We start from the raw sequence: 24,932 nt of genomic DNA on the forward strand, positions 1-24,932 counted from the left end.
CAATGTCCCCATGTCCATCCCATTGTCACCCTGACACCCCCACCCCAGTGTCCTCACCCCAACATCCCGAGTCCCGTCCCAAGTCACATCTCTTGTCCCCATGCCGGTGTCCCCAGCCCTGTGCCCCCGTGTCCCCCCACCCCCCCCAGGGCTCACTGTGCCCCCCTCACTGCCCCAAGAATGGGGGGAGCCCCCCTGGCCCCCCTGATTCCATTGCATATTTTTATTGGATCAAAGTTACAGACCTGGGGGGGAAATAAAAAATAAATAAACCCCCCCCGAGGGTGGAACCCCTGCGGGGCTTGGGGGGCGGGGGGCAGGATCCCCCTGTCTGTCTGTCCGTCCTGGGGGCAGGGCTATGTACAGGGGTCCGTCTGTCTGTCCGTGCTGTGGGGGCTGGGTGGCACCAACCCCCCCGGGGGGGTCTGGGCCCCTCCTCGTGCCCCCCGCTGCCAGCCAGGGGGGCTGGGGGGGCCCCAACTCAGGGGTGCTCCCGTAGGGTGGGGGATCCCCTGCATGGGGGTCCCATTGAATGGGGGATCCCCCTGTCCGGGGGGGGCTCCTCCTGCCCCGGGGGGGTCCCGTTTTATGAGGGATCCCCCTGCATGGGGCCCCACTGTATGGGGAGATCCCTCCACATGGGGGTCCCATTGAAGGGGGATCCCCCCGCATGGGGGGGTCCTGTTTTATGGGGATCCCCCCACATGGGGATCCCCTTTTATGGGGGATCCCCTGCATGGGGGTCCCATTGAAGGGGGGATCCCCCTGTCCGGGGGAGGCTCCTCCTGCCCCAGGGGGGGTCCCGGTCCCGTTTTATGGGGGGATCCCCTCGAATGGGGGGGTCCCATTTTATGGGAGGATCCCCCCGCATGGGGGGTCCCGTTGAAGGGGGGGATCCCCTCGCATGGGGGTCCCGTTTTATGGGGGATCCCCCTGCATGGGGGCCCCATTGTGTGGGGGGATCCCCCTGCATGGGGGGTCCCATTTTATGGGAGGATCCCCCCGCATGGGGGGTCCCGTTGAAGGGGGGATCCCCCTGCATGGGGGTCCCGTTGAAGGGGGGATCCCCCTGCATGGGGGTCCCGTTGAAGGGGGGGATCCCCTCGCATGGGGGTCCCGTTTTATGGGGGATCCCCCTGCATGGGGGTCCCGTTTTATGGGGGATCCCCCTGCATGGGGGTCCCGTTGAAGGGGGATCCCTCTGCCCCGGGGGTTCCTCCTGCCCCGGGGGGGGTGCCCTGGTGTGGGGGTCCCCCTGCCCGGGGGTCCCGCGGCCCAGGGGGGCCCTGAGGGATCCTCACAGCCCGGGGTGCTCCTGGGGGGCTCCCCCAGCCCGGGAGGGGTCCCTGCCCCCCCGCTCAGTCCTCGGTGATGCCCTTGGCCCGCAGCTCCTCCTGCACCCGGGCGAGGTACGTGGGGTCGGGGTACCCGAACCTGGGGGCACAGGGGAGCGAGTCAGGCCGTGCCCCCCACCCGGGGGTGCCCTCCCCTCACCATCCCCAGGGTGCCCACCCTTCACCATCCTCCCTTCCCGGGGTGCCCTCCCCTCACCATCCTGCCTCCCCCCACAGCCCAGGTGCCCCCCAGTGCCCCCTCCCACAGCTGGTGCTGGATTTGGTGGATGCTGTTCCCCAAACCCTGGGTGCCCACCGGGTGCCCCCCCATGTGCACAGGTGCCCACCAGCCCCCCCAGGTGCCCCACACTCCCCTGGCACAGCCGGGCTGGGTCAGTCTCATGGTGGGTTGCTGTCCCCAACTCCCCAGGTGCCCTCCTCATGCCCTCCTGCCCCCCACGTTCACAGGTGCCCATCAGCCCCCCCCCAGGTGCCCCCCCACGTGCACAGGTGCCCACCAGCCCCCAGGTGCCCCACATTCCCCTGGCACAGCCGGGCTGGGTCAGTCTCATGGTGGGTGCCATCCCCCTCCCCCCGGTGCCCCCCGGTGCCCCCGTGCCCCCCCGGTGCCCCCCGTGCCCCCCGGTGCCCCCCGTGCCCCCCGCACAGCTGGGGCCCGCCGGTGCAGTTGGTCTTGTGGTGGATGTCGTTCCAGGTGATGACGTTGGCACGGCCCGTGGTCAGCGAGGTGCCCACGGTGAAGGTGAGGCGCTGGGCGAAGGCCTTGCGGAACAGCCCCCAGCACCTTGTTGCCCTCGGGGCAGTCGGGCAGGTACGCCACGCGCGTGGTGCCCGGGTACCGCACGCCCGGGTTCGGGTGCTCCACCTGCACGGGGGGACAGGGGAGGGACAGGGGCACAGGGGTCAGTGCCCACGTGGTGCCAGGGACAGGTGAGGGGGACAGGGGCACAGGTGCCAGGGGACAGGTGAGGGACAGGGGCACAGGTGTCAGTGCCCATGTGGGGCCAGGGGACAGGTGAGGGACAGGGGCACAGGGGTCAGTACCCAGGTGGTGCCAGGTAACCACACACCTGCATGGGGTGGGGGACAGGTGAGGGGGGGCAGGGACAGGGGCACAGGTGCCAGTGCCATTGTGGTGCCCAGGAACTGCACCCCTGGGTTCAGGTGCTCCACCTGTATAGGGAGGCCAGATGAGGGGGGCAGAGAAGTGACAGGGGGCACAGGTGTCAGTGCCCACGTTGTGCCAGGGGACAGGTGAGGGACAGGGACAGGGGCATAGGTATCAGTGCCCAGATGGTGCCAGGGGACAGGTGAGGGGACAGGGGACAGGGGTACAGGTGTCAGTGCCCAGGTGGTGCCAGGGTACTGCACTCCCAGGTGCTCCACCTGCATGGCGGTGGGGGACAGGTGAGGGGGGCACAGGTATTGCACCCCTGTACAGGGTGGGGGACAGAGTCCAGGGGGGCAGGAGAGTGACAGGGGCAGAGGTGTCAGTGCCCACGTGGTGCCAGAGGACACGTGAAGGGACAGGGACAGGGGCACAGGTGTCAGTGCCCATGTGGTGCCCAGGAACTGCACCCCCAGATTTGGGGGGCTCCACCTGCACAGGGTGGGAGACAGGTGAGAGAGGCAGGGAAGTGACAGGGGCAGAGGTGTCAGTGCCCACGTGGTGCCAGAGGACATGCGAGGGGACAGGGACAGGGGCACAGGTGTCAGTGCCCATGTGGTGCCAGGGGACAGGTGAGGGACAGGGGCACAGGTGTCAGTGCCCACGTGGTGCCCAGGTACAGCACCCCTGCACAGAGTGGGGGACAGGTGAGGGGGGGGCACAGGTATCACAGCCTGGGTTCAGGTTACAGCTGGGGGGGGCACAGGTAAGGGGGGGCACTGAGAGGGGCACAGGTGAGGGGGCAGTGACGGGGGCACAGGTAAAGGGGCAGTGATGGGGGCACAGGTAAAGGGGCAGAGAGGGGGCACAGGTAAGGGGGGGCACTGAGAGGGGCACAGGTAAAGGGATCAGGGCTGGGGGCACCCAGCGGGGTTTGGGGTACCCAGGGGCATTGGGGGGCACCCAGGGCTGTTGGGGACACGGGGGCATCTGGGGACACCAGGGCTGTCAGCAACACCCAAAGGGATTTGGGAGCAGCCAGGGACACCTGCCGGGATGTGTGGGCAGCCCAGGGGTGCTGGGAACACCCAGCAGGGTTTGGGGTACCCAGGGGGCATTGGGGGCACAGAGCTGGCTCTGGGGTGTTTGGGGACACCCAGGGCCATCCATCAGGACCTGAGGGGTGCTGGGGACACTGTGCCATGCCAGGCCACCCAACAGGATCTGGGGGACACCCAGGGGTGCCAGGGCCACAGACTGTGGACTCGGGGGCACCCAGGGCTGCTGGGGACACCGAGGTGGACTGGGAGCATTTGGGGACAACCCAAATGGGGCAGAGGATTGGGTTGGGGCACCCATCATGGGTTTGGGGGCACCCAGAAATGCTGGGGACACCCAGCTGGGATTTGGGGACAACCAGGGACATTGGGGGCACAGGATTGGGTTGGGGCACCCAGAAATGCTGGGGACACCCAGCAGGATTTGGGGACAACCAGGGCCACAGAGCCAAACCCGGGGCATTGGGGGCACCCAGCAGGATTTGGGGGACAACCTGGGGCACTGGGGGCACAGAGCCAAACCCGGGGCACTGGGGACACCCACGGGGGGCGCTGGGGAGCTTAGGGCTGGGCCGGGGGCCTCCCAAGGGGATTTGGGATCGCCCATCAGGAGGGGAAACACCTCCCCCTGCAGGCACTCACCCCCTGCACGCCGGGCGGGAAGACGTACTGGATGATGATGGTGCCGAAGGCCTCGTAGCCGGGCAGGGGCAGCGCGGCGTCGCGGGTCACCAGCATGCGGCCGTCGGGGGGCTGGTTGCCCACCAGCTGCCCGTAGAAGCGGCCGCAGACGGGGCAGGCGGAGCGCACCTGCAGCGCCCGCGCGATGCATTCCCCGCAGAACGAGTGGCGGCAGCGCTCGAGCGTGCCGCGGGGCCCCGCATCTCGCCCAGGCAGATCGGGCACTGCCGCTCCGGCTCCTCGTCCCGCGCCGGGCCCCGGCGCCGGGAGAGCCAGCGGCGCCCGCGGGGGGCTCGGGGCGGGCCCCCAGCACCTCCCCGTGCCGCTGGCTGCGCTTCTTCAGCTCCTTCTCGGTCTCCTTGAGCAGCGCCTTGAGCGCCTTGCGGGCCGGGCAGAGCCCCGCGCCGCCCGGGGGGGGTCGCGCAGAGCTGCAGCACGTACAGCTCGGGGGTCTCGCCGTCCACCAGGATCCGCACCCGCGCCTCCTGCGCCAGCAGCGCCAGGCGCGCCGCGCGCTCCCGCGTCACGAACTCCCACACGCGCTTGGGCACCGTCACCCGGCTCTTGGCACCGGGGGCACCGCAGCCCGACATCCTCGAGAGCACGAAGGACACTGCGGGACGGGCGGGGGGGCGTCAGGGCCGGGCACACGGGGCACCCCGAAACACCCAGGGACACCCCGAAACACCCGCGGGCACCCCCAGGGACAGGACCCTGCTGGCATCGTCACCCCACACCCCAACATCCTCGAGAGCACCAAGGGACACTGCGGGACGGGCGGGGGGCATCAGGGCCAGGCATGGGCACCCCAAAACAGCCAGGGACACCCCGAATCAGCCATGGGCACCCCGAAACAGCCAGAGCTGGGCACATCCCCAGGCATCGTCACCCCACTCCTGCTGGGCCCCACACCCCAACATCCTCGAGAGCACCAAGGACACTGCGGGACAGGCGGGGGGCATCAGGGCCGGGCACACGGGGCACCCCGAAACGGGCACGGACACCCCTAAACACCCATGGGCAACCCGAAACACTCAGGGATTGATCACGGACACCCCGAAACACCCAGGGCTGGGCACGGACCCCAAACACCCATGGGCACCCCGAAACACCCATGGGCACCCCAAAACACTCAGGGATTTAGCACGGACATCCTGAAACATCAGGGACTGGGCACGGACCCCAAACACCCATGGACACCCCAAAACACCTCAGAACTGAGCAAAGACCCCAAAACAGCCATGGACACCCCAAAACACCCGGGACTGAGCAGGGACACCCCGAACACCCATGGGCACCGACCCCAAAACACGCACGGGACACCCCAAAACTGCCTGGGACTGGGCACGGGCACCCCAAATCCAGGGACTGAGCACAGGACCCCCAAAATCCCAGGGACTGAGCATGGACACCTCAAAACACCCACGGACACCCCAAACCAGCAGGGGATGGAAATGGACTCCCCAAAACCTCCTGAGCCACCATCACCCGGCTCTTGGTGGTTCCCCAGCACCCCAACATCCCTGACAGCATCAACGACACTGGGGCACCCCCAAACCCCAGGGACTGGGCATAGACCCCAAAACCCCAGGGACTGGGTATGGGACCCCAAAACCCCCAGGGACTGAGCACGGGCACCCCAAAACCCAGGGACGGGGTATGGGCACCCCAAAACCCCCAGGGACTGGGCACGGGCACCCCCAAACCCCAGGGACTGGGCACGGGCACCCCAAAACCCCCAGGGATTGGGCACGGGCACCCCCAAACCCCAGGGACTGGGTATGGGACCCCAAAACCCCAGGGACTGGGTATGGGACCCCCAAACCCCCAGGGACTGGACCCCCCACTGGCACCATGGCCTGGTGGCCCCCAAGACCCCCAAAATCCTTGACAGGACAAACACGGGTGGGACACCCCAAAACCATCGAGGGCTGCTCGTGGGACCCTTTGAACCCCAAAATCTGGGCATGAGATCTTCAAAGGCTGAGCCTGGGCATGGACCCCCCAAGCCTCACAGACCCAGGGCATGGACCCCCAAAAACCTCTCTGAGCCTGGGCATGGACCCCCCAAGCCTCACAGACCCAGGGCATGGACCCCCAAAATCATCTGAGACTGGGCATGGACCCCCAGAACTGCCAGAGACTGAGCACGGACCCCCAAAACTTCTGAGACTGGGCATTTATGGATCCCCACAAACCTCTCAGAGCTTGGGCATGAACCCCCCAAAATCTCTCAGAGCTTGGGCATGGATCCCCAAAAACCTCTCAGAGCTTGGGCATGGACCCCCAAAATCCTCTGAGACTGGATATGGGCCCCCCAAAATCTCTCAGAGCCTGGGCAGGGACCCTCCAACCTCTCAAAGCTTGGGCATGGACCCCCAAAAACCTCTCAGAGCCTGGGCATGGACCCCCAAAATCCTCTCAGAGCCTGGGCACGGACCCCCAAAAATCTGAGACTGGATATGGATACCCAAAAACCTTTCAGAGACTGAGCATGGACCCCCAAAACCCCTTTGAACCTGGGCATGGACCCCCCCAAAATCCCCTGACCCTGAGAATGGGAACTCCAAGACCCAGAGCCTGGGCACTGTGGGTCACCCTAAAACCCAGCAAAATCCAAACATGACCCCCCCAAACCCTCTGGGCACTTAGGGACCCCCCCCAGAACCCGGCCATGGCACCTGAGGGGGCCCTGAGGGGGCACAGTGCCCCCAAACCCGGGGTGGGGGGGGACACTCACCCAGGCAAGGGTTAAACCTGTCCTGTCCCCAAATGTGGGACACCCGGGGGTGCCAGCAGCCCTGACCCCTGGGGGGACTGGCAAAGGTTGGGGTGTCCCCAGCACCCCCCCCATCCCGTGGGGGTCCACAAGGGGGTCCCCCAGAACCCGAGGGGGTGCTCGAGAGGGGTCCCCAGAACCCGAGGGGGGTCCCCAGAACCCGGGGGGGGGTCCCATGGATGAAGGGGGAGGTCCAAGGGGGTCTCCAGAGCCAGGGGGTCCCACAGCCTGAAGGGTCCAAAGGGATCCCCGAAGGGTCCAAAGGGGGGTCCCCAAAGCCAAGGGCCGTGCACGAGGGGGGGCCCAGCCCCGGGAGGGTCCCCCAGCCCTGGGGGGGGTCCCCCACACCCACCTGGTGAGCCCATGGGGGACACGAGCAGAGCACGGAGGATCAGCAAAGAGCCACGAGCCCGGGGCTGGGGGGACACGGGGGGGACACGGGGGGGGGTCACAGACGGCCCCCACCACCCCCAGACCCAATCTGGGGGCTCAACCCCCTCCGGGTCCCCTCCCCGCCCAGGTGACCCCACAATAACAACGGCATCGCCACCCCCGTGTCCCCAGGGGACCCCCCAGCCCCCACGGCCCTTCCTGGGGGGGGGGGGGGGGGGGCAGCAGCTCCTGGGGGTCCCCCCGGCCCCCCCAGACCCATCCAGGCCCCCGGAGCGGCCCGGGGGTGTTTGCCCAACCACGGCCCGTGGGGAGGGGCCCGCGGATCGGGGGTGAACGCCCGGTGTCCCCCGGTGTCCCCATCCCCCCCCATCCCCCCCATCCCCGAGGGGCTCCATGCGGGGGGGGGGGGGGGGGGCAGGGTGGGGGATGGGGCTCGAAATGGGGGGGACAGGCCCGGGGGGGGGTCCCGAGGAGGCCCGGGGGGTTCTGAGGAGGCCCGGGCGGACGGACGGGGCCCGGCGGGGGACAGGACAGGCCCGGGGGTCCCGCTGAGGCTCGGGGCGGGGACAGGCCAGGCCCGGGGAGGGGCCCGGGGGTCCCGATGAGACGCGAGGGGGGGCCCGTGAGTCCCGATAAGGCCCGGGGGGTCCCGATAAGGCCCGGGGGGGTCCGGACAGGCCCGGGGAGGGGCTCGAGGGTCCCGGTGAGGCCCGAGGGGAGCGGACAGGCCCGGGGAGGGGCCTGGGGGGTCCGGACAGGCCCGGGGAGGGGCCCGGTGAGGCCCGATAGGAACGGACAGGCCCGGGGGTCCCGATAGGAACGGACAGGCCCGGGGAGGGTCCCGGTGAGGCCCGAGGGGAGCGGACAGGCCCGGGGAGGGCTCCGGAGGGTCCGGACAGGCCCGGGGAGGAGCCCGGGGGGTCGCTGCGGTGCGGGCGGCAGCGGGCGCGGGGCGGGGGGCCGCGGGTCGAGCGGGGTGCGGGGTGCCGGGGGGTGCCGGGGCTGTTCCGGGGGGGTCCCGGGGGTCCCGCACGCACCGGGCCCGGGCGGGCGCAGCATCGCGGGCGCGTCCGGCGGCGGGGGGCGCCCTGCGCGCGGCCGCCTCACGTGACCGCGCGGGGCGGGGCCGCCATGGCAACGGGGGAGGGGCGGGGCCATGGCAACGGCGCGCGGGGCTGGCGGGGAGGGCGTCGCCATGGCAACGCGCCTGGGGGCGGGGCCAGAACAGCGGCGTCCGAGCCGGGCGGGGGCGGGGCCTGAGCGGCGGGGGCGGGGCGATGGAGCCGGGAATTCGGGGGTCCCCGGGAATTCGGGGGTCCCGGGGTTTGAGGGGCCCAGCGAACGGGGCACACGCAGGGCCGGTTCAATAATTTATTTCTCAGAACAGAACGCGGGAAGGAGCCCCATAAATGGGGGTGGGGGGAGGGACACGACACACGGCCCCCCCCACAAATGGGGGACAGGGAGGTCAGCCCAGCAGGCCCCGCCCCCCCCGGGGGTCCCACCGGGCCGGGGTCCTCCCCTGTCCCTCGGGAATTGCATTAAAGGGGGGGGGAGCCGGAGCCCCCCAGGTCCCACATGGCGGGGGGCAGGGAGTGGCCCCCAGCCCCATTTGGAACAGGGGTGGGGGCTGCACCCCAGTCATGAGTGGGGGGGCCCCCTTTCACTCCCTCCCCTGGGGCAAGTAGTGTTTGACCCCTCCCAGCTTTGGGAGGGGGGCAGAAGGGTCCCAGAGCCCCTTGTGCAGGGGGGGGGGGCACCCCAGATCCCCCCAGTGCTGGGGCCAGAGCCCCCCCGGACCCCCCTTAGATAAAGTTAAGGCACTTGAGCAGTGGAACCCCACTGCGGGGCGGGGGTCGCTGTGGGGGTAGGGGGGGGGGCAGCACCCCCTGGGGGGGTTTTGGTCCCGCGGGGGGGAGGCTGTGCCCCCCCCCTCAGGCGAAGATGTTGGTGATGAAGTCGAGGAAGCGCTTGGCGTATTGCTCGGGGTGCACCGTGGAGATCTCGGCTCCGGCCTGGGGGGGCAGCGGCTCAGAGCCCCCCAGGAACAGAGCCTGACCCTGGGAACGACCCCCCCACAACCCCACCCCTCACCTGAGCCCCCCCAGCCCCCCCAGTGCCAGCCCCTCCACAGCCCCCTCCCCTCCTGCCCCCCCAGACCCTGCCAGGGGCTTAACCCCCCCCCCAACCCCTCCCTGTCCCCACCCCAACAAATCCCCTCCCCAAAAAACCCAAGGGGGAGCCAGCCCTGCCAGCCCCAGCTGGGAAATGCCACCCCCCAATTCGGGGTGCCCACTCCCCAATTCGGGGTGCCCACCGCCCAGTTGGGAAGTGCCCTCCCCCCAGTTCGGGGTGCTCCCCCCAGTTTGGGGTGCCCTTCCCCTCAGTTTGGGGTAGCCTCCCCCCCCAGTCCAGTGCCCCCCCCCCCGTTCAGGGTGCTCTCCCCCATTTTCAGGTGCCCTCCCCAGTCTGGGGTGCCCCCCTGCCAAGTCTGGGGTGTCCCCCTCCCCAGTTTGAGGTGTCCCCCCAGTCTGTGTTCCCCCCAGTTCAGGGTGCCCCCCAGTCTGTGCCCCCCCTCACCCTGTGCTTGTCATGCCCCTCCAGTCTGAGGTGCCCCCAGTCCATGCCCCCCTCAACCCGTGTTTTAGGTGCCCCCAGTTTTGGGGTGCCCCCATTTCCTCACCCCGTGTTTGAAGTGCCCCCTCAGTTTGAGGTGCCCCCCCATTTTGGGGTGCCCCCATTTCCTCACCCCATGTTTTTGGTGCCTCCCCATTTCCTCACCCCGTGTCTGAGGTGCCCCCCCAGTTTGAGGTGCCCCCCCATTTTGGGGTGTCCCCATTTCCTCACCCCGTGTTTTGGTGCCCCCCAGTTTGAGGTGCCCCCCAGTTTCGGGGTGCCCCCATTTCCTCACCCCGTGTTTTGACGGTCTTGGCCGCGTGCGCCGCCTTCTTGCGGGCGTCGTACTGGGTGAGGACATCGATGAGCCCCATGAAATAAACCTCGCGCCGGGGGGCTCCTGGGGGGCACAGCCAGGGGGGTCAGCGCTCCCTGCACCCCCAAACCCCCCAGGACCCCCCCAAACCCCCCCAGGACCCCCCAGTCCCCCCGTCTCACCCTCGGCCCCCGCGCAGGGCGTACACGTCCACGCCGGGGTCGAACTCTCCGGGGCCCAGGGCCGGTAGGAGTTGAGGAGCCCCCCCAGGCCCTCCGGGAGGTGCCATAGGGGCCCCCCAGCCCCCCCCTCGTCGCCCCCCCCGAGCTCCTCTTCCTCCAGCTCCTCCTCCTCCTCCTGCTCGCCCCGCTCCACCTCGTGGATGCCCAGCAGCAGGCTGTAGTCCATCAGCTTCTGCTGCACCAGGAACTGCGGGGACACGGCGGCAACTGGGGGAGGCCACCCCAAAACCCTGGGGGAGTCACCCCCAAACCCCCAGAGCCTGGGCACTGCCACCCCCCACAGCCATCAGATACTGGACATGGTCCCCAAAACCCCCTTGGACTCTCAGGGCTGAGGGGACAACCAAGGGGGGCATTAGGGGTGAGGGACACCCCATAGCCATGGGGAGCGCCCCCAAACCCTCAGTCTGGGCACTGAGAAAGAGACCCCCTCAATTCCCCAAAACCCCCCAATTCTCAGGGCTGAGGGGACAACCAAGGGGGCATTAGGGGTAGGGGACACCCCCATGGCTACTGGGAGAGCCCCCCCAAATCCTCACAGCCTGGGCACAGGGAAGCTCACCCCCAAACCCCCAGAGCCATCAGATGCTGGACATGGTCCCCAAAACCCCCTTGGACCCTCAGGGCTGAGGGGACAACCAAGGGAGCATTAGGGTGGGGGATACCCCCATGGTCACAGGGAGAGCCCCCAAACCCTCAGAGCCTGGGCACTGAGAAAGAGACCCCCACAGCCCCAAAAACCCCCAAATTCTCAGGGCTGAGGGGACAACCAAGGGAGCATTAGGGGTGAGGGACACCCCTATGGCCATAGGGAGAGCCCCCAAACCCTCAGAGCCTGGGCCCTGTCACCCCCACAGCCATCAGATACTGGACATGGTCCCCAAAACCCCCTTGGACTCTCAGGGCTGAGGGGACAACCAAGGGGGCATTAGGGGTGAGGGACACCCCATAGCCATGGGGAGCGCCCCCAAACCCTCAGTCTGGGCACTGAGAAAGAGACCCCCTCAATTCCCCAAAACCCCCCAATTCTCAGGGCTGAGGGGACAACCAAGGGGTCATTAGGGGTAGGGGACACCCCCATGGCTACTGGGAGAGCCCCCCCAAATCCTCACAGCCTGGGCACAGGGAAGCTCACCCCCAAACCCCCAGAGCCATCAGATGCTGGACATGGTCCCCAAAACCCCCTTGGACCCTCAGGGCTGAGGGGACAACCAAGGGAGCATTAGGGTGGGGGGACACCCCCATGGTCACAGGGAGAGCCCCCAAACCCTCAGAGCCTGGGCACTGAGAAAGAGACCCCCACAGCCCCAAACCCCCCCAATTCTCAGGGCTGAGGGGTCAACCAAGGGGTCATAAGGGGTGGGGGACACCCCATAGCCATGGGGAGAGCCCCAAAACCCCCAGAGCCTGGGCCCTGTCACCCCCACAGCCATCAGATACTGGACACGGTCCCAAAACCCCCTTGGACCCTCAGGGCTGAGGGGACAACCAAGGGGTCGTTAGAGGGGGGGACTGCAAGAGAGCCCCCCCAACCCTCAGAGCCTGGACACTGGGAGGCCAAAGGGTCACTCGGGGTGGGGAGGGAGCCCCCCTCAATCCCCTCAGCCCCCTGGGGTGCAGCCCCCCCGTGCCCACCTCCACGTCCCGCTTGAGCTTGTCCATGAACTCGCGCTGCTGCTCCTCCTCCACGAACACCTTCTCGTTCTTGTTGAGGAAATCCACGTCCTTCAGGGTGGGCAGCTCCTTGCCCTGGGGAGGGACAGTGGGGAGCCCCCCCGGACACCCCTGAGCTGGAGGGGACACCCCGGGGCTGTGGGGTCACAGGGGGGAAGGGGGCAGCTCATGAGCTGTCATTATTGGGGAGGAGGGGAAACGAGGCCTGGAGAGCCCCCCAAATCTGGGGGGCTCACAGCATCCCCCTGCAGTACCTTCTCCTTGTCACTGGCCTCTCGGTCCACGAGGGAGCCCTGCAGGGAGCAGAGGTGACAGGAGGGGATTTGGGGGCGTTGGGGAAGGTGAAACAGGAAAGCCTTATCAATATGATGTATTATATATCATATAATATCATATTATATATACAATATATATATATAACATTGTCTGGCAAAAGATTTGGAGAATATGGGAACTATAAGTGAGAATGAAATGAAAGCAGCTTTGAGATCCCTCAGTTACTGAACAACTGGAAAACAATGGTGTGGCTGGCTGAAGGTGATCCCCTTTTGATGGAACAACACCCTCTGCTTGCAGACAGCTCCAAGGGGCAGAGCAGACCCTGCTGGCTTGGCAGAAGGGGCCCAAAGAGGAGTTTGTAGGGTTTAAAATGTAACCCAGTGTGGTAATGTAATTATTCTTACAGGCTGTATGGAAATGCTATAGGATTTGTATATTGTACTAGATTGGTTAGTGAGGATCAGAATATTCAACACAGAAGAAGATTTATTGTATTGGAATGGGAACTTTGCTCTCTTACACTTTTACACTCTTACCCCTCTTACCCCTTTTATTCTCTTACGCTTTTGCTCTCTCACCCTCTCATCCTCTCTCCCCTCTCTCCTCTCAGTCCTGCTCCAGCTGTGCCTGGCAGCTCCCAGCAGGGCCCTGCCCTCAGGCCCCTTTGCAATAAACCCCAAATTCCACAACCAGAAGAGGATTTATTGTAACGGGAACCTCGTCCTCTTCTACTCTCTCTTTACTCTTCCTCACTCTCTCATCTCTTTACCACGCTCTTGCCTTCTCTCTCTTTACCTCTCTCTCCCTCTCTCAGTCCTGATCCAGCTGTGCCTGGCAGCTCCCAGCAGCTCCCTGCACTTGGCCCTTTGCAATGAACCCCAAATTCCATAACCAGAAGATTTATTTTATTGTAATGGGAACCTCTCTCTCTTATCCTCTCTTTTACTCTCTCTCTTATCCTCTCATCCTCTCTCTCATCCTCTCTATCCTTCCTCTCAGTCCTGCTCCAGCTGTGCCTGGCAGCTCCCAGCAGGGTCCCTGCACTTGTTCCTTTGCAATAAACCCCAAATTCCACAACCAGAAGATTTATTTTATTGTAATGGGTACCTCACTCTCTTATCCTCTCATCCTCTCTCTCATCCTCTCTCTCATCCTCTCTCCCCCTCTCTTCTCTCAGTCCTGCTCCAGCTGTGCCTGCAGCTCCCAGCAGCTCCCTGCACTTGTTCCTTTGCAATAAACCCCAAATCCACACCCTGGCTTCAGAGATCTCTCATCTCCATCCATCCCGACTGTGCCACCCCCCAACGCTCCTCCAGGGGGGGGCTGCCCCACAGGAGCACTCGGGGGGCTCGGGGACACCCCAGTACCTTGAGGTCGTACTTCCTGTGCACAGGCAGGCGGTGGCTGAAGAGGTTCCTCATGACCAGCAGGTAGGTGTCCTCGCTGTCCACGCTCACTCCGGTACATGCCCAGGAACCGCGGGCAGCAGCGTCTGCCCGTGGCACTGCACCACGTACTGCGGGGACAGGGGGACAGCAGGGACATGGGGACACTGCTGGGGACGTGGGGGACACAGCAGGGACATGGGGACACAGCAGGGACACAGCAGGGACATGGGGACACCGCTGGGGACGTGGGGACACAGCAGGGACACAGCTGGGACATGGGGACACAGCAGGGACACAGCAGGGGACATGGGGACAGAGCAGGGACATGGGGACACAGCCAGGGACACAGCAGGGACATGGGGACACAGCAGCGTCTGCCCATGGCACTGCACCCACGTACTGCGGGGACAGGGGGACAGCAGGGACATGGGACACAGCAGGGGACACAGCAGGGACATGGGGACACAGCCAGGGACATGGGGACACAGCCAGGGACACAGCAGCGTCTGCCCGTGGCACTGCACCACATACTGCGGGGGACAGGGGGACAGCAGGGACATGGGGACACTGCTGGGGACATGGGGACACAGCAGCGTCTGCCCGTGGCACTGCACCACCTACTGCAGGGACAGGGGGACAGCAGGGACATGGGGACACAGCAGGGACACAGCAGGGACATGGGGACACAGCAGGGACATGGGGACACAACCAGGGACACAGCAGGGACATGGGGGACACAGCCAGGGACACAGCAGCGTCTGCCCGTGACACTGCACCACGTACTGCGGGGACAGGGGGACAGCAGGGACATGGGGACACTGCTGGGGACGTGGGGACACAGCAGGGACATGGGATCACAGCAGGGACACAGCAGGGACATGGGGACAGAGCCAGGGACACAGCAGCGTCTGCCCGTGGCACTGCACCACCTACTGCGGGGACAGCAGGGACATGGGGACACAACTGGGACACAGCAGGGACATGGGGACACAGCGGGGACATGGGGACACAACCAGGGACACAGCAGGGGACATGGGGACACAGCCAGGGACACAGCAGCATCTGCCCGTGGCACTGCAGCACGTACTGCGGGGACAGGGGGACAGCAGGGACATGGGGACACCGCTGGGGACATGGGGACTCAGCAGGGACATGGGGACACAGCAGGGGACATGGGACACAGCAGGGACACAGCAGGGACACAGCAGGGAGATGGGGACACAGCAGGGACATGGGGACAGCAGGGACATGGGGACACAGCAGGGACATGGGGACACAGCCAGGGACATGGGGACATAGCAGGGACATGGGGACATAGCCAGGGACATGGGGACACAAGGGACACAGCCACACAGGGACACCGGGGACATGGAGACATAGCCAGGGACAGCAGGGACATGGGGACACAGTGGGGACACAGCAGGAACATGGGGACATAGCAAGGACACAGACACCAGGGACACAGCCAGGGACATGGAGGACACAGGGACACAGCAGGGATATGGGGACACACTGGGGACACCGGGGACATGGGGACATAGCCAGGGACATGGGGGACACAGGGACACAGCCAGCCAGAGACACTGGGGGCACAGCCACCCCCAGGGCACACAGGTGGCACAGCCATCCCCAGGCACACAGGTGGCACAGCTGCTCCCAGAGGCATAGGTGACACCCTGGTGACACCCCTGGAAACCCCAGTGCCCCCTCATACCTGGCACCAGTGTGCCAGCAGCCTGTGCCCACCCTGTGCCCATACCTGGTGGTAATGTGCCAGCAGCCTGTGCCCACCCTGTGCCCATACCTGGTGGTAATGTGCCAGCAGCCCATGCCCACCCTGTGCCCATACCTGGTGGTAATGTGCCAGCAGCCCCATGCCCACCCTGTGCCCACCCTGTGCCCCCCATGCCCACCCTGTGCCATACCTGGTGGTAATGTGCCAGCAGCCCATGCCCACCCTGTGCCCACCCTGTGCCCACCCTGTGCCATACCTGGTGGTAATGTGCCAGCAGCCCGTGCCCCCTGTGCCCACTCTGTGCCATACCTGGTGGTAATGTGCCAGCAGCCCGTGCCCACTCTGTGCCATACCTGGTGGTAATGTGCCAGCAGCCCATGCCCACCCTGTGCCCACCCTGTGCCATACCTGGTGGTAATGTGCCAGCAGCCCCGTGCCCCCTGTGCCCACCCTGTGCCATACCTGGTGGTAATGTGCCAGCAGCCCATGCCCACTCTGTGCCCACCCTGTGCCCATACCTGGTGGTAATGTGCCAGCAGCCCGTGCACGTCGGCCACGTCCTCGCTCGACAGCTCCTTCAGCACCAGCGTCCGGTCGGCCGAGAGCAGCAGGCGGCGCCCACTGCCCACCCAGCGCGGGGGACTGCGTGCCAGGGACACCTGGGGACACAGGGGACACCGCTGGGGACACAGGGGACACCGCTGGGGACATCAATGACACAGCCACACCCGTGGCGAGCTCCATGCCAGGGGACACCTGGGGACACAGGGACACCGCTGGGGACACAGCCACACAGGTGACACAGCCACCCCAGGGACACCAGTGACAGCCACACGGGTGACACAGCCACCCCAGGGACACAGCTGGAGACACAGGTGACACAGCCACCCCCGCGGGGGGCTGCGCGCCCAGGGACACCTGGGGACACAGGGGACACAGCTGGAGACACAGCCACCCAGGGACACAGGTGACACAGGTGACACAGGTGACACAGGTGGCACAGGTGACACAGGTGACGCAGGTGACACAGGTGACATAGCCATGGGACAGGTGACACAGGTGGCACAGATGACATAGCCATGGCACAGGTGACACAGGTGACGCAGGTGGCACAGGTGACACAGCCAGGGGACAGGTGGCACAAGTGGCACAGGTGACACAGGTGACATAGGTGACACAGGTGACACAGGTGACACAGGTGACTTAGCCATGGCACAGGTGGCACAGGTGACACAGCCAGGGGACAGGTGACACAGGTGACGCAGGTGACACAGGTGACACAGCCATGGCACAGGTGACACAGGTGGCACAACCAGGGGACAGGTGACACAGATGACACAGGTGACACAGGTGACGCAGGTGACACAGCCATGGCACAGGTGGCACAGGTGACACAGGTGACATAGCCATGGGACAGGTGACACAAGTGACACAGGTGACACAGGTGACAGCCACCGCCGGCCCAGGAGCCGGGGGCAGCCCTGGCTCCCCCCCAGCCCCAGCCCCACCTGGTAGTCGTGGTCGTCGAGGCCGAAGCGCTCGCGCAGGTTGCGGAACACCTGCGGGCAGTACTCCTTGAACTTGAAATGGCTGGGCAGGTTCTCCCTGAGGTGGGGGGGCTCACGTCAGTTTTGGGGTGTCCCCCGCTGCAGGGCACCCCCCATGTCCCCCCCTGTGCCGCTCACCTGTTGAACAGGTGGTTGTTGACCTTGATTTTGGAGCTGGCTTTGAAATCGTCGGGCAGGAGCATCACGGGCAGCGGCACCTGGCTCAGCTCGTTGATCTGGGGGGGGGCAAGGTGGGACCCCCCGGGAAACACCCCCAGGGACCCCCGGGAAACACCCCCGGGAAACACCCCCAGGCACCCCCTAGGAAACGCCCCCAGGGACCCCCCAGGCTGAGGAGAACCCCCAGGGACCCCCGGGAAACACCCCCAGGGACCCCTGGGACCCCCCGGGAAATACCCCCAGGGACCCCCGGGAAAACACCCCCCAGGACCCCCGGGAAACACCCCCGGGAAACACCCCCAGGGACCCCCAGGGCCGGGGAGAACCCCCAGGGACCCCCCAAGTGTGGGCATGGGGGCAGTGGGGATCCCAGGGGATGGACACAAGGGATGGAGCCGAGGGGAGGGGACACGGGATGGGGACACAGGATGGGGGCATGGGATGGGGGCAATGGGGATCCTGGGGGGATGAAGCTGAGGGATGGGGCCAAGGGATGGGGACACAGAATGGGGACATGGGATGGGGACAGGGGGTGCCGGGGGATGGAGCAGGCAGATGGGGACATGGGACAGGGACACAGGATGGGGGACACGGGATGGGGGCAATGGGGATCCCGAGGGACAGGGACACGGCATGGAAGGCAATAGGGATCCCGGGGGCAATGGGGATCCCGGGGGCAATGGGGATCTCGTGAGATGCAGCCGAGGGGTATGGGGGGCAATGGGGATCCTGGGGGATGGGGACACGGGATCCTGGGGGGATGGAGCTGAGGGATGGGGCCAAGGGATGGGGCCAAGGGATGGGGACAGGGGGTCCCGGGGAATGGAGCAGGCAGATGGGGACATGGGACAGGGACATGGGATGGGGGCAGTGGGGATCCTGGGGGATGGGGACACGGGATGGAGCCGAAGGACGAGGACACGGGATCCCAGGGGATGGAACCGAGGGATGGGACCTCTGCAGGGTACAGGTGTGACCCCACAGGTGGGATCCCAGGGGATGGAGCCGAGGGACGGGGACAGTGGGGATCCCGGGGGGATGGGGACACGGGATGGGAACATGGGGATCCCGGGGGATGGAGCAGAAAGAGTGGGGGCAATGGGGATCTCGGGGGATGGAGCAGAAAGAGTGGGGGCAATGGGGATCCCTGGGGCAATGGGGATCTCGGGGGATGGAGCCGAGGGACAGGGACACGGCATGGGGGCAATGGGGATCCCGAGGGACAGGGACACGGGATGCGGGGCAATGGGGATCCCGGGGGCAATGGGGATCCCGGGGAATGGAGCCGAGGGGTGCAGGGCAATGGGGATCCGGGACAGGGGACACCGAGGGCTCCGGGGGAAATGACGGTCCCAGGGAAGGGACAGGCGGGGGCTGCGGGGCTGCCGGGAACACACGCGGGGGTCCCGGAGGGCCGGGCACGGATATCCCGGGAGGGGACTGGGACCGGCACCGGGGCTCCCAAGGGCCGCGGGGGTCCCTACAGGCGGGAGGGGACACGGGGGTACGGGGGGAAAAGCCGCGGGGTCCCGGGGGTGCCGGTGCTGACCTGGTGCGTGACGCCCCAGGCCAGCACGGCCAGCAGCGGGTCCGCGGCCCGCGGCAGCTTCACCCGCTGCGGCACGAAGCGCTTCTGCTTCTTCTTGGTGCGGGCGGCGCCGGGGCCGGGCCCGGGCCCGGGCCGGGACAGGGACCCCGCCGCCGCCGCCGCCGCCGCCGCCATGGCCGCCGCTGCCGCTTCCGCCGCCGCTTCCGGAGCTTCCGCCGCCGCTTCCGCCCGGCCCCGGCGCGGCACCGGAACCCGGAAGCGGCGCCAGGAGCGGGGCGGGGCTGGGCCCGGGGACCGCCAGGGGGCGCCACGGGCCGAGGGCGGGAGCGGAGGAAACCGACAGGGGGCGCCCTGCAGCCACCGGGACACGTGACAGGGACACGTGACAGGGACAGGTGTGACCCCCCCCCCGGGGACACGTGACAGGGACAGGTGTGACATCTTCCCCCGGGGACACGTGACAGGGACACGTGACAGGGACACGTGTGACACCGACAGGTGTGATATCTGCAGGGGACACGTGACAGGGACAGATGGCAGGAACAGGTAACAGGGACACGTGACAGGGGACACGTGTGACACCTGAAGGGGACAGGTGACAGGGACACGTGTGACACCGACAGGTGTGATACCTGCAGGGGATATGTGACAGGAACATGTGAAGGGGACAGGTGTGACACGTGACAGGGACAGGTGTGACACCCCACCAGGGACATGTGACAGGGACAGGGACACGTGACAGGGACACGTGTTACACCTGCAGGGGACACATGACAGGACAGGTGTGACAGGACACGTGACACCGAAAGGTGTGACAACTGGAGGGAACACGTGACAGGGACAGATGGCAGGAACAGGTGACAGGGACATGTGACAGGAACACGTGATGGAGACAGGTGTGACATCTGCAGGGGACACATGACGGGGACATGTGAGAGGGACATGTGTGACACCTGGAGGGAACACATGACATGGACTAGTGACAGGGGACAAGTGACAGGGACAAGTGACACCTGTGGGGACACGTGTGACACCTGCACAACACAGGTGTGGTCCGCAGGGAACTCATATGACACTGACAGGGGACACCTGTGATCGCCATAGAGGACATTTGTGATCCTGCTGGGCACAGGTGTGACCCCATGGGGACAGGTGTGACCGCACAGGTGACACCGGCTGTCCCTGTGGACACGGGGGAACCAATAGGGGGCACCCGATCCCCATGGGGACAGGTGTGACACCTGTGGGGACATGTGTGATCATCATAGGGACATGTGTGACACCTGTGGGGGACAGGTGTGATCCCTGTATGGAGTATGGGAAACCTGTTCCCTACAGGGACATGTGGGACACATGTAGGGACAGGTGTGACACCTGCAGGGACACATGGGACACATGTAGGGACACGTGTGATACTTTAGGAGACTCGTGTGACACCTGTAGGGGAGAGGTGTGACCACCATAGGGACACAGTGACACCTGTAGGGACAGATGTGTGCGATCACTGCATGGAGTGTGGGAAACCGATAGGGGGCGCCCCTTCCCTACAGGGACAGGTGGGACACCTGTGGGGACAGGTGTGACAGCTATAGGGACACACGTGACAGCTATAGGGACAGGTATGATCACCACGGGGACAGGTGTGACCCCACAGGGACAGGTGTGATTGCTATAGGGACAGGTATGATCACCACGGGGACAGGTGTGACCCCACAGGGACAGGTGTGATTGCTATAGGGACAGGTATGATCACCACGGGGACAGGTGTGACCCTCCAGGGACAGGTGTGACCCTACAGGGACAGGTGTGACCCCACGGCGACAGGTGTGGTTGCTATAGGGACAGGTGTGATCACCACCAGGACACGTGTGACCCCACAGGGGACAGGTGTGACCCCGCGGGGACAGGTGTGGTTGCTATAGGGACAGGTGTGACCCCACGGGGACAGGTGTGGCACCTGCAGAGTGCCCCGTGCAGGTGGGGTCCCACTCCCCCGTGTCCTCCCCGCTGCCCCCAATGCCCGCTGTGACCCCAGCTGTGGAACGAGCGCCCCAAAATCCCCCCGAGTGACCCCAGTGCCCCCAAACGACCCCAGTGTGACCCCAGTGCCACCCGTGTGACCCCACTGCCCAAATACCCCCACAGTGACCCAGTGCCCCTAAACACCCCCTGTGTGACCCCAGTGCCACCCATGTGAGCCCCCTCCCCAAACACCCCCAGAGTGACCCAAGTGCCCAAATCCCTGTGTGACCCCACTGTCCCCAGCGCCCCCAGTGTGACCCTGCTCCCCCAAACACCCCAGTGTGCCCCACTCCTCGCTGTGCCCCCAGTGTGACCCCCAGTGCCCCCAAATCCCCCCTGTGTAACCCTGCACCCCCAAATCCGCAGTGTGCCCCCCTTCCCCCAGCGTGACCCCCTCCCCAAATCCCGTGTGTGACCCCACTCCCCCAAACGCTCCCACTGTGACGTGGCCCCCCCAGCCCCCCCAGCCCCCCGGACCCCCAGCGCTCCCCGATCCCCCCCAGGCCCTCTCAGCATCTCCAGCCCCTCCCGAGCCCCCCCAGGCTCTCTCAGAGATCCCCCAGAGCTCCCCCCGGACCCCCCCAGGCTGTCTCAGAGCCCCCTGAACCCCCCCGTACCCCCCAAGCCCCCCAGTCCCTCTCAGAGCCCCTCAGGAGCCCCCCAGTCTCTCTCAGAGCCCCCCAGTCTCTCTCAAACCCCCCCCAGTCTCTCTCAGAGCCCCCCAGGAGCCCCTCAGTTTCTCTCGGAGCCCCCCCAGTCTCTCTCAAACCCCCCTCAGTCTCTCTCGGAGCCCCCCAGTCTCTCTCTGACCCCCCCAGTCTCTCTCAAACCCCCCCAGTCTCTCTCGGAGCCCCTCAGTCTCTCTCAGAGCCCCCCAGGAGCCCCCCAGTCTCTCTCAGACCCCCCAGTCTCTCTCAGACCCCCCAGTCTCTCTCAGACCCCCCAGTTTCTCTCAGACCCCCCAGTTTCTCTCAGCCTCTCCCTTTATTGCGCTCCGGCCGCGCTGGGCGGGACATGCAGCGCTGGGGGGGGGCGGGGGGCGCGGGGACCCCCCCGTGGGGTGGGGGGGGGCACAGCCGAGATGCCAAGCGAGGGGACCCGGGGGGGTGCGGGGGGGGGGGGGCTGCGCTGTCCCCCATTGTGGGGCCGGGCCGGGGGCGACATTCCCGGGTTAAGGCAGCCCCGGCCCCGCCCCCATCGGCCCCGCCCCCGTCGGGGGTCCCGGGGGGTCCTGGGGGGGGGGGGCGGCCCCCTCCCCCCGCACGGAGCGAGCGTGGCACGAGCACAGGACACGGGTGACACCGGTGACACCGGGACATGCGAGCGGAGCCGGGTCTGCAGCACCTGCGGGGCGGGGGGGGGACACGGGACACGCGGGTCGGGGGGGGCAGAGGCACCCGGGGGTCCCCCAAGGATGGGGGGGGGGCGGAGCCCGGAGCCTACAGGGCTCAGAGGGGACCCCAGGGATGGGGGGGGGGGGGGGGATCTTGGGGTGGGGGGGGACCCCGGAGACTGCAGGGGTCGGAGAGGAGCCCCAGGGATGGGGGGGGATCCCAGGAATGGGGGGGGGCTGGGAAGAGTGAGGGGGGGGATTTGGGGCATCCAGGGGCAGGGGGGGGCTTGGAGGGGTTGGGGTCACTCCAAGGATGGGGGAGTCCCCGGGGGTCCCTGAGAAAGGGGGGGGGGGCGGGGTCCCACACCCAGGGGGCTGTGGGAGGGGTCTCACACCTGGGGGTGTCCAATGAGTTTGGGGGGGTCCCACACCCGGGGAGGGGGGTGTGAGGTGGGGAGGGGGGGGGTCCTCACACCCGGGGGTGTGAGGGATGAGTTTGGGGGGGTCCCACAGCCGGGGAGGGGGGTGTGAGGTGGGGAGGGGGGGGGGGGTCCCACACCCGGGGATGTGAGGGATGAGTTTGGGGGGGTCCCTAACCTGGGGGTGTGGAGTGAGTTTGGGGGGGTCTCACACCTGAGGGTGTGAGGAATGAGTTTGGGGGGGGTCCCACACCCGGGGATGAGTTTGGGGGGGGTCCCACACCGGGGATGTGAGGAATGAGTTTGGGGGGGTCCCACATTTGGGGCTGTGGGAGGGGTCCCTCACCTGGGGTTGAGGACTGAGTTTGGGGGGGTCCCACAGCCGTGGGGCCGTACCTGGGGGTGGGGGGGGCATTAACTGGCCGCCGTCTCCTGGCGCAGGGGGAAGAGCTTGGCCGCCTCCTCGGCCTCGCAGGCGCAGGACAGGTCACTCCTGGGGGGCACGGGGTGTCAGCCAGGCCCCCCCAGCCCCAGAACCCCCCCAGCCGCGCCCCCCCCTCACCTGTTGTCATTGATGTCTGTCACGTTCCCTGCAAGGAAGAGCAGCAGCTCCAGGGGGGGCGTCTGGGGACACCCCCACACCCCGCCCCCCATGGCAGCACCCCGACACTGGGGACACCCCCACACCCCCCCCATGGCAGCACCCCGACACTGGGGACACCCCCACACCCCCCCCCCATGGCAGCACCCCGACACTGGGGACACCCCCAGGGCCCCCCCCATGGCAGCACCCCCGACACCGGGGACACCCCCCGGGGGGCCCCCCCCTCACCGTTATCCACGTTGAGCTGCTGGTAGGGGGTCCGGGGGGGTGCTGGGGAGCGTGGGGGGGCCGCTGGCAAAGCTGGGGAGGGGGGGACAGAGACCCTGAGACCCCCGTGCCTGCCCCTCCCCAAATAATCCCCCCCGTGCCCCCGCATCTCCAGAGCACACCAGGACCCCCCCACCCCTGCACCCCCCCCCGGAACCCCCTGGGACCCTCCCATGACCCGGCACCCCCTGAGCCTCCCTCCCCTCCTCCAGGACCCCCCCCTGCACCCCCAGACCACACCAGCCCTGCTCCAGGACCCCCCCCACACCCCTCCTGCCACCCCCAGACCCTCCCATTCCCCCTGCCCCCCCAGTGCCTCCCTCCCCTCCCAGCCCCCCCGCACTCACAGGCCGTGGGGGCCGGGCAGGGCGCCCCCCCCGGGGTACCCCTGGAACAGGCTGTTGGTGTAGCTCAGCCCGGTGGGCGATGGCGCCTGCCCCGGCCGCACCGGCTTGGCTGGGGGGGCACGGGGGGGTCAGGGGCGCTGCTGGCACCCGGCACCCCCAGAGGGCACCCCCAGAGTCTGAGGCACCCCCTGGGCCGGGCCCTCCGCCCTTGTGCAGGGGGTGTCAGCCCCGGTACCCCCCCAAAGCCCAGAGTGTGCCGGGCTGGATGCCCACCCTGCGCCCCCCATGCCCACCCCGCGCCCCCCACATCTCATGCACCCCCCCGTGCCCACCCTGCGCCCCCCATGCCCACCCTGCACCCCCCCACATCTCATGCACCCCCCGTGCCCACCCTGCACCCTGGGCACCCCCCTGCCCACCCGGGATCTTCTGTGCCCACCCCGCACCCCAGGCCCCAGTTCCAGTCCATGCTGTGCACCCCCCGTGCCCACCCGGCACCCTGGGCGCCCTGGGCACCCTCCACATGCCCGCACCCCCCACACCCCCCGCGCTCCCCATGCCCACCCTGCACCCCCTGCACCTGTGCCCACCCTGCACCCCTTGTGCCCACCCTGCACCCCTGTACCTGTACCCACCCTGCACCCCCTTGTGCCCACCCTGCACCCCTGTACCTGTGCCCACCCTGCACCCCCTGTGCCCACCCTGCACCCCCACACCCCCCACACCCCGCCATGCCCACCCTGCACCCCTGTACCTGTGCCCACCCCGCACCCCGATCCCGGTGCCCCCCGTACCGATGTTCCGGGCCCCCCGGTTCCCCCCGGTTCCCCCGGTTCCCCCCGGTTCCCCCGTACCGATGTGGGCTCCGGGCCCCCCGCCGCGCCCCCCGGGCCCGCACGGCCTCTCGGATCCGCTCCACCTCCTGCTGGTACCGGCGCTTGTCCAGGCGCGCCCCCTCCTTGGCGCCCTCAGCGCCCCTTCCAGGGCCTGCACTCGCCCAGCCGTAGCGCGCAGCCGCTTCTCCAGCTTCGGAAGCTCAC

At 67.1% G+C, this 24,932-nt stretch overlaps 3 protein-coding genes, 1 long non-coding RNA gene and 1 pseudogene across 4 annotated transcripts; 1 reads left to right on the top strand and 4 right to left on the bottom strand.

Annotated features, from left to right (window-relative positions):
* Positions 1–1,217: 1,217 nt before the first annotated feature.
* Positions 1,218–8,553, bottom strand: DTX3 (deltex E3 ubiquitin ligase 3). The gene is given in 9 exon segments (XM_071455934.1): positions 1,218–1,434; positions 2,002–2,132; positions 2,134–2,220; positions 4,164–4,388; positions 4,391–4,467; positions 4,470–4,621; positions 4,623–4,815; positions 7,334–7,397; positions 8,412–8,553. Coding segments are annotated over 8 exon segments (954 nt in total). The 5' UTR covers positions 7,347–7,397; positions 8,412–8,553; the 3' UTR covers positions 1,218–1,358.
* Positions 2,167–2,569, top strand: LOC139604710 (uncharacterized). The gene is made up of 3 exons (XR_011684073.1): positions 2,167–2,285; positions 2,321–2,413; positions 2,466–2,569. It is a non-coding gene; the product is annotated as an uncharacterized lncRNA (long non-coding RNA).
* A 178-nt stretch (positions 8,554–8,731) lies between the features above and the next one.
* On the bottom strand, positions 8,732–19,126 carry PIP4K2C (phosphatidylinositol-5-phosphate 4-kinase type 2 gamma). The gene is given in 14 exon segments (XM_071455953.1): positions 8,732–9,389; positions 9,457–9,468; positions 10,299–10,396; positions 10,496–10,546; positions 10,549–10,735; positions 12,184–12,297; positions 12,477–12,515; positions 13,869–13,958; positions 13,960–13,993; positions 14,640–14,671; positions 16,143–16,283; positions 17,133–17,229; positions 17,310–17,407; positions 18,901–19,126. Coding segments are annotated over 14 exon segments (1,248 nt in total). The 5' UTR covers positions 19,075–19,126; the 3' UTR covers positions 8,732–9,308.
* LOC139604717 (uncharacterized) lies at positions 17,477–18,895 on the bottom strand (the record flags this gene model as incomplete). The annotated part of the gene is made up of 1 exon (XM_071455941.1): positions 17,477–18,895. A coding segment is annotated over one exon (1,419 nt), but the record flags the coding sequence as incomplete, so codon positions are not given.
* A 2,761-nt stretch (positions 19,127–21,887) lies between the features above and the next one.
* LOC139604728 (kinesin heavy chain-like) overlaps positions 21,888–24,932 on the bottom strand; it is a 3,545-nt pseudogene continuing 500 nt past the window's right edge.

Source organism: Agelaius tricolor, unplaced genomic scaffold (genome assembly GCF_023055355.1).
Source record: "Agelaius tricolor isolate 1412-34295 unplaced genomic scaffold, bAgeTri1.0.p SCAF_55, whole genome shotgun sequence".
Taxonomy (NCBI): domain Eukaryota; kingdom Metazoa; phylum Chordata; class Aves; order Passeriformes; family Icteridae; genus Agelaius; species Agelaius tricolor.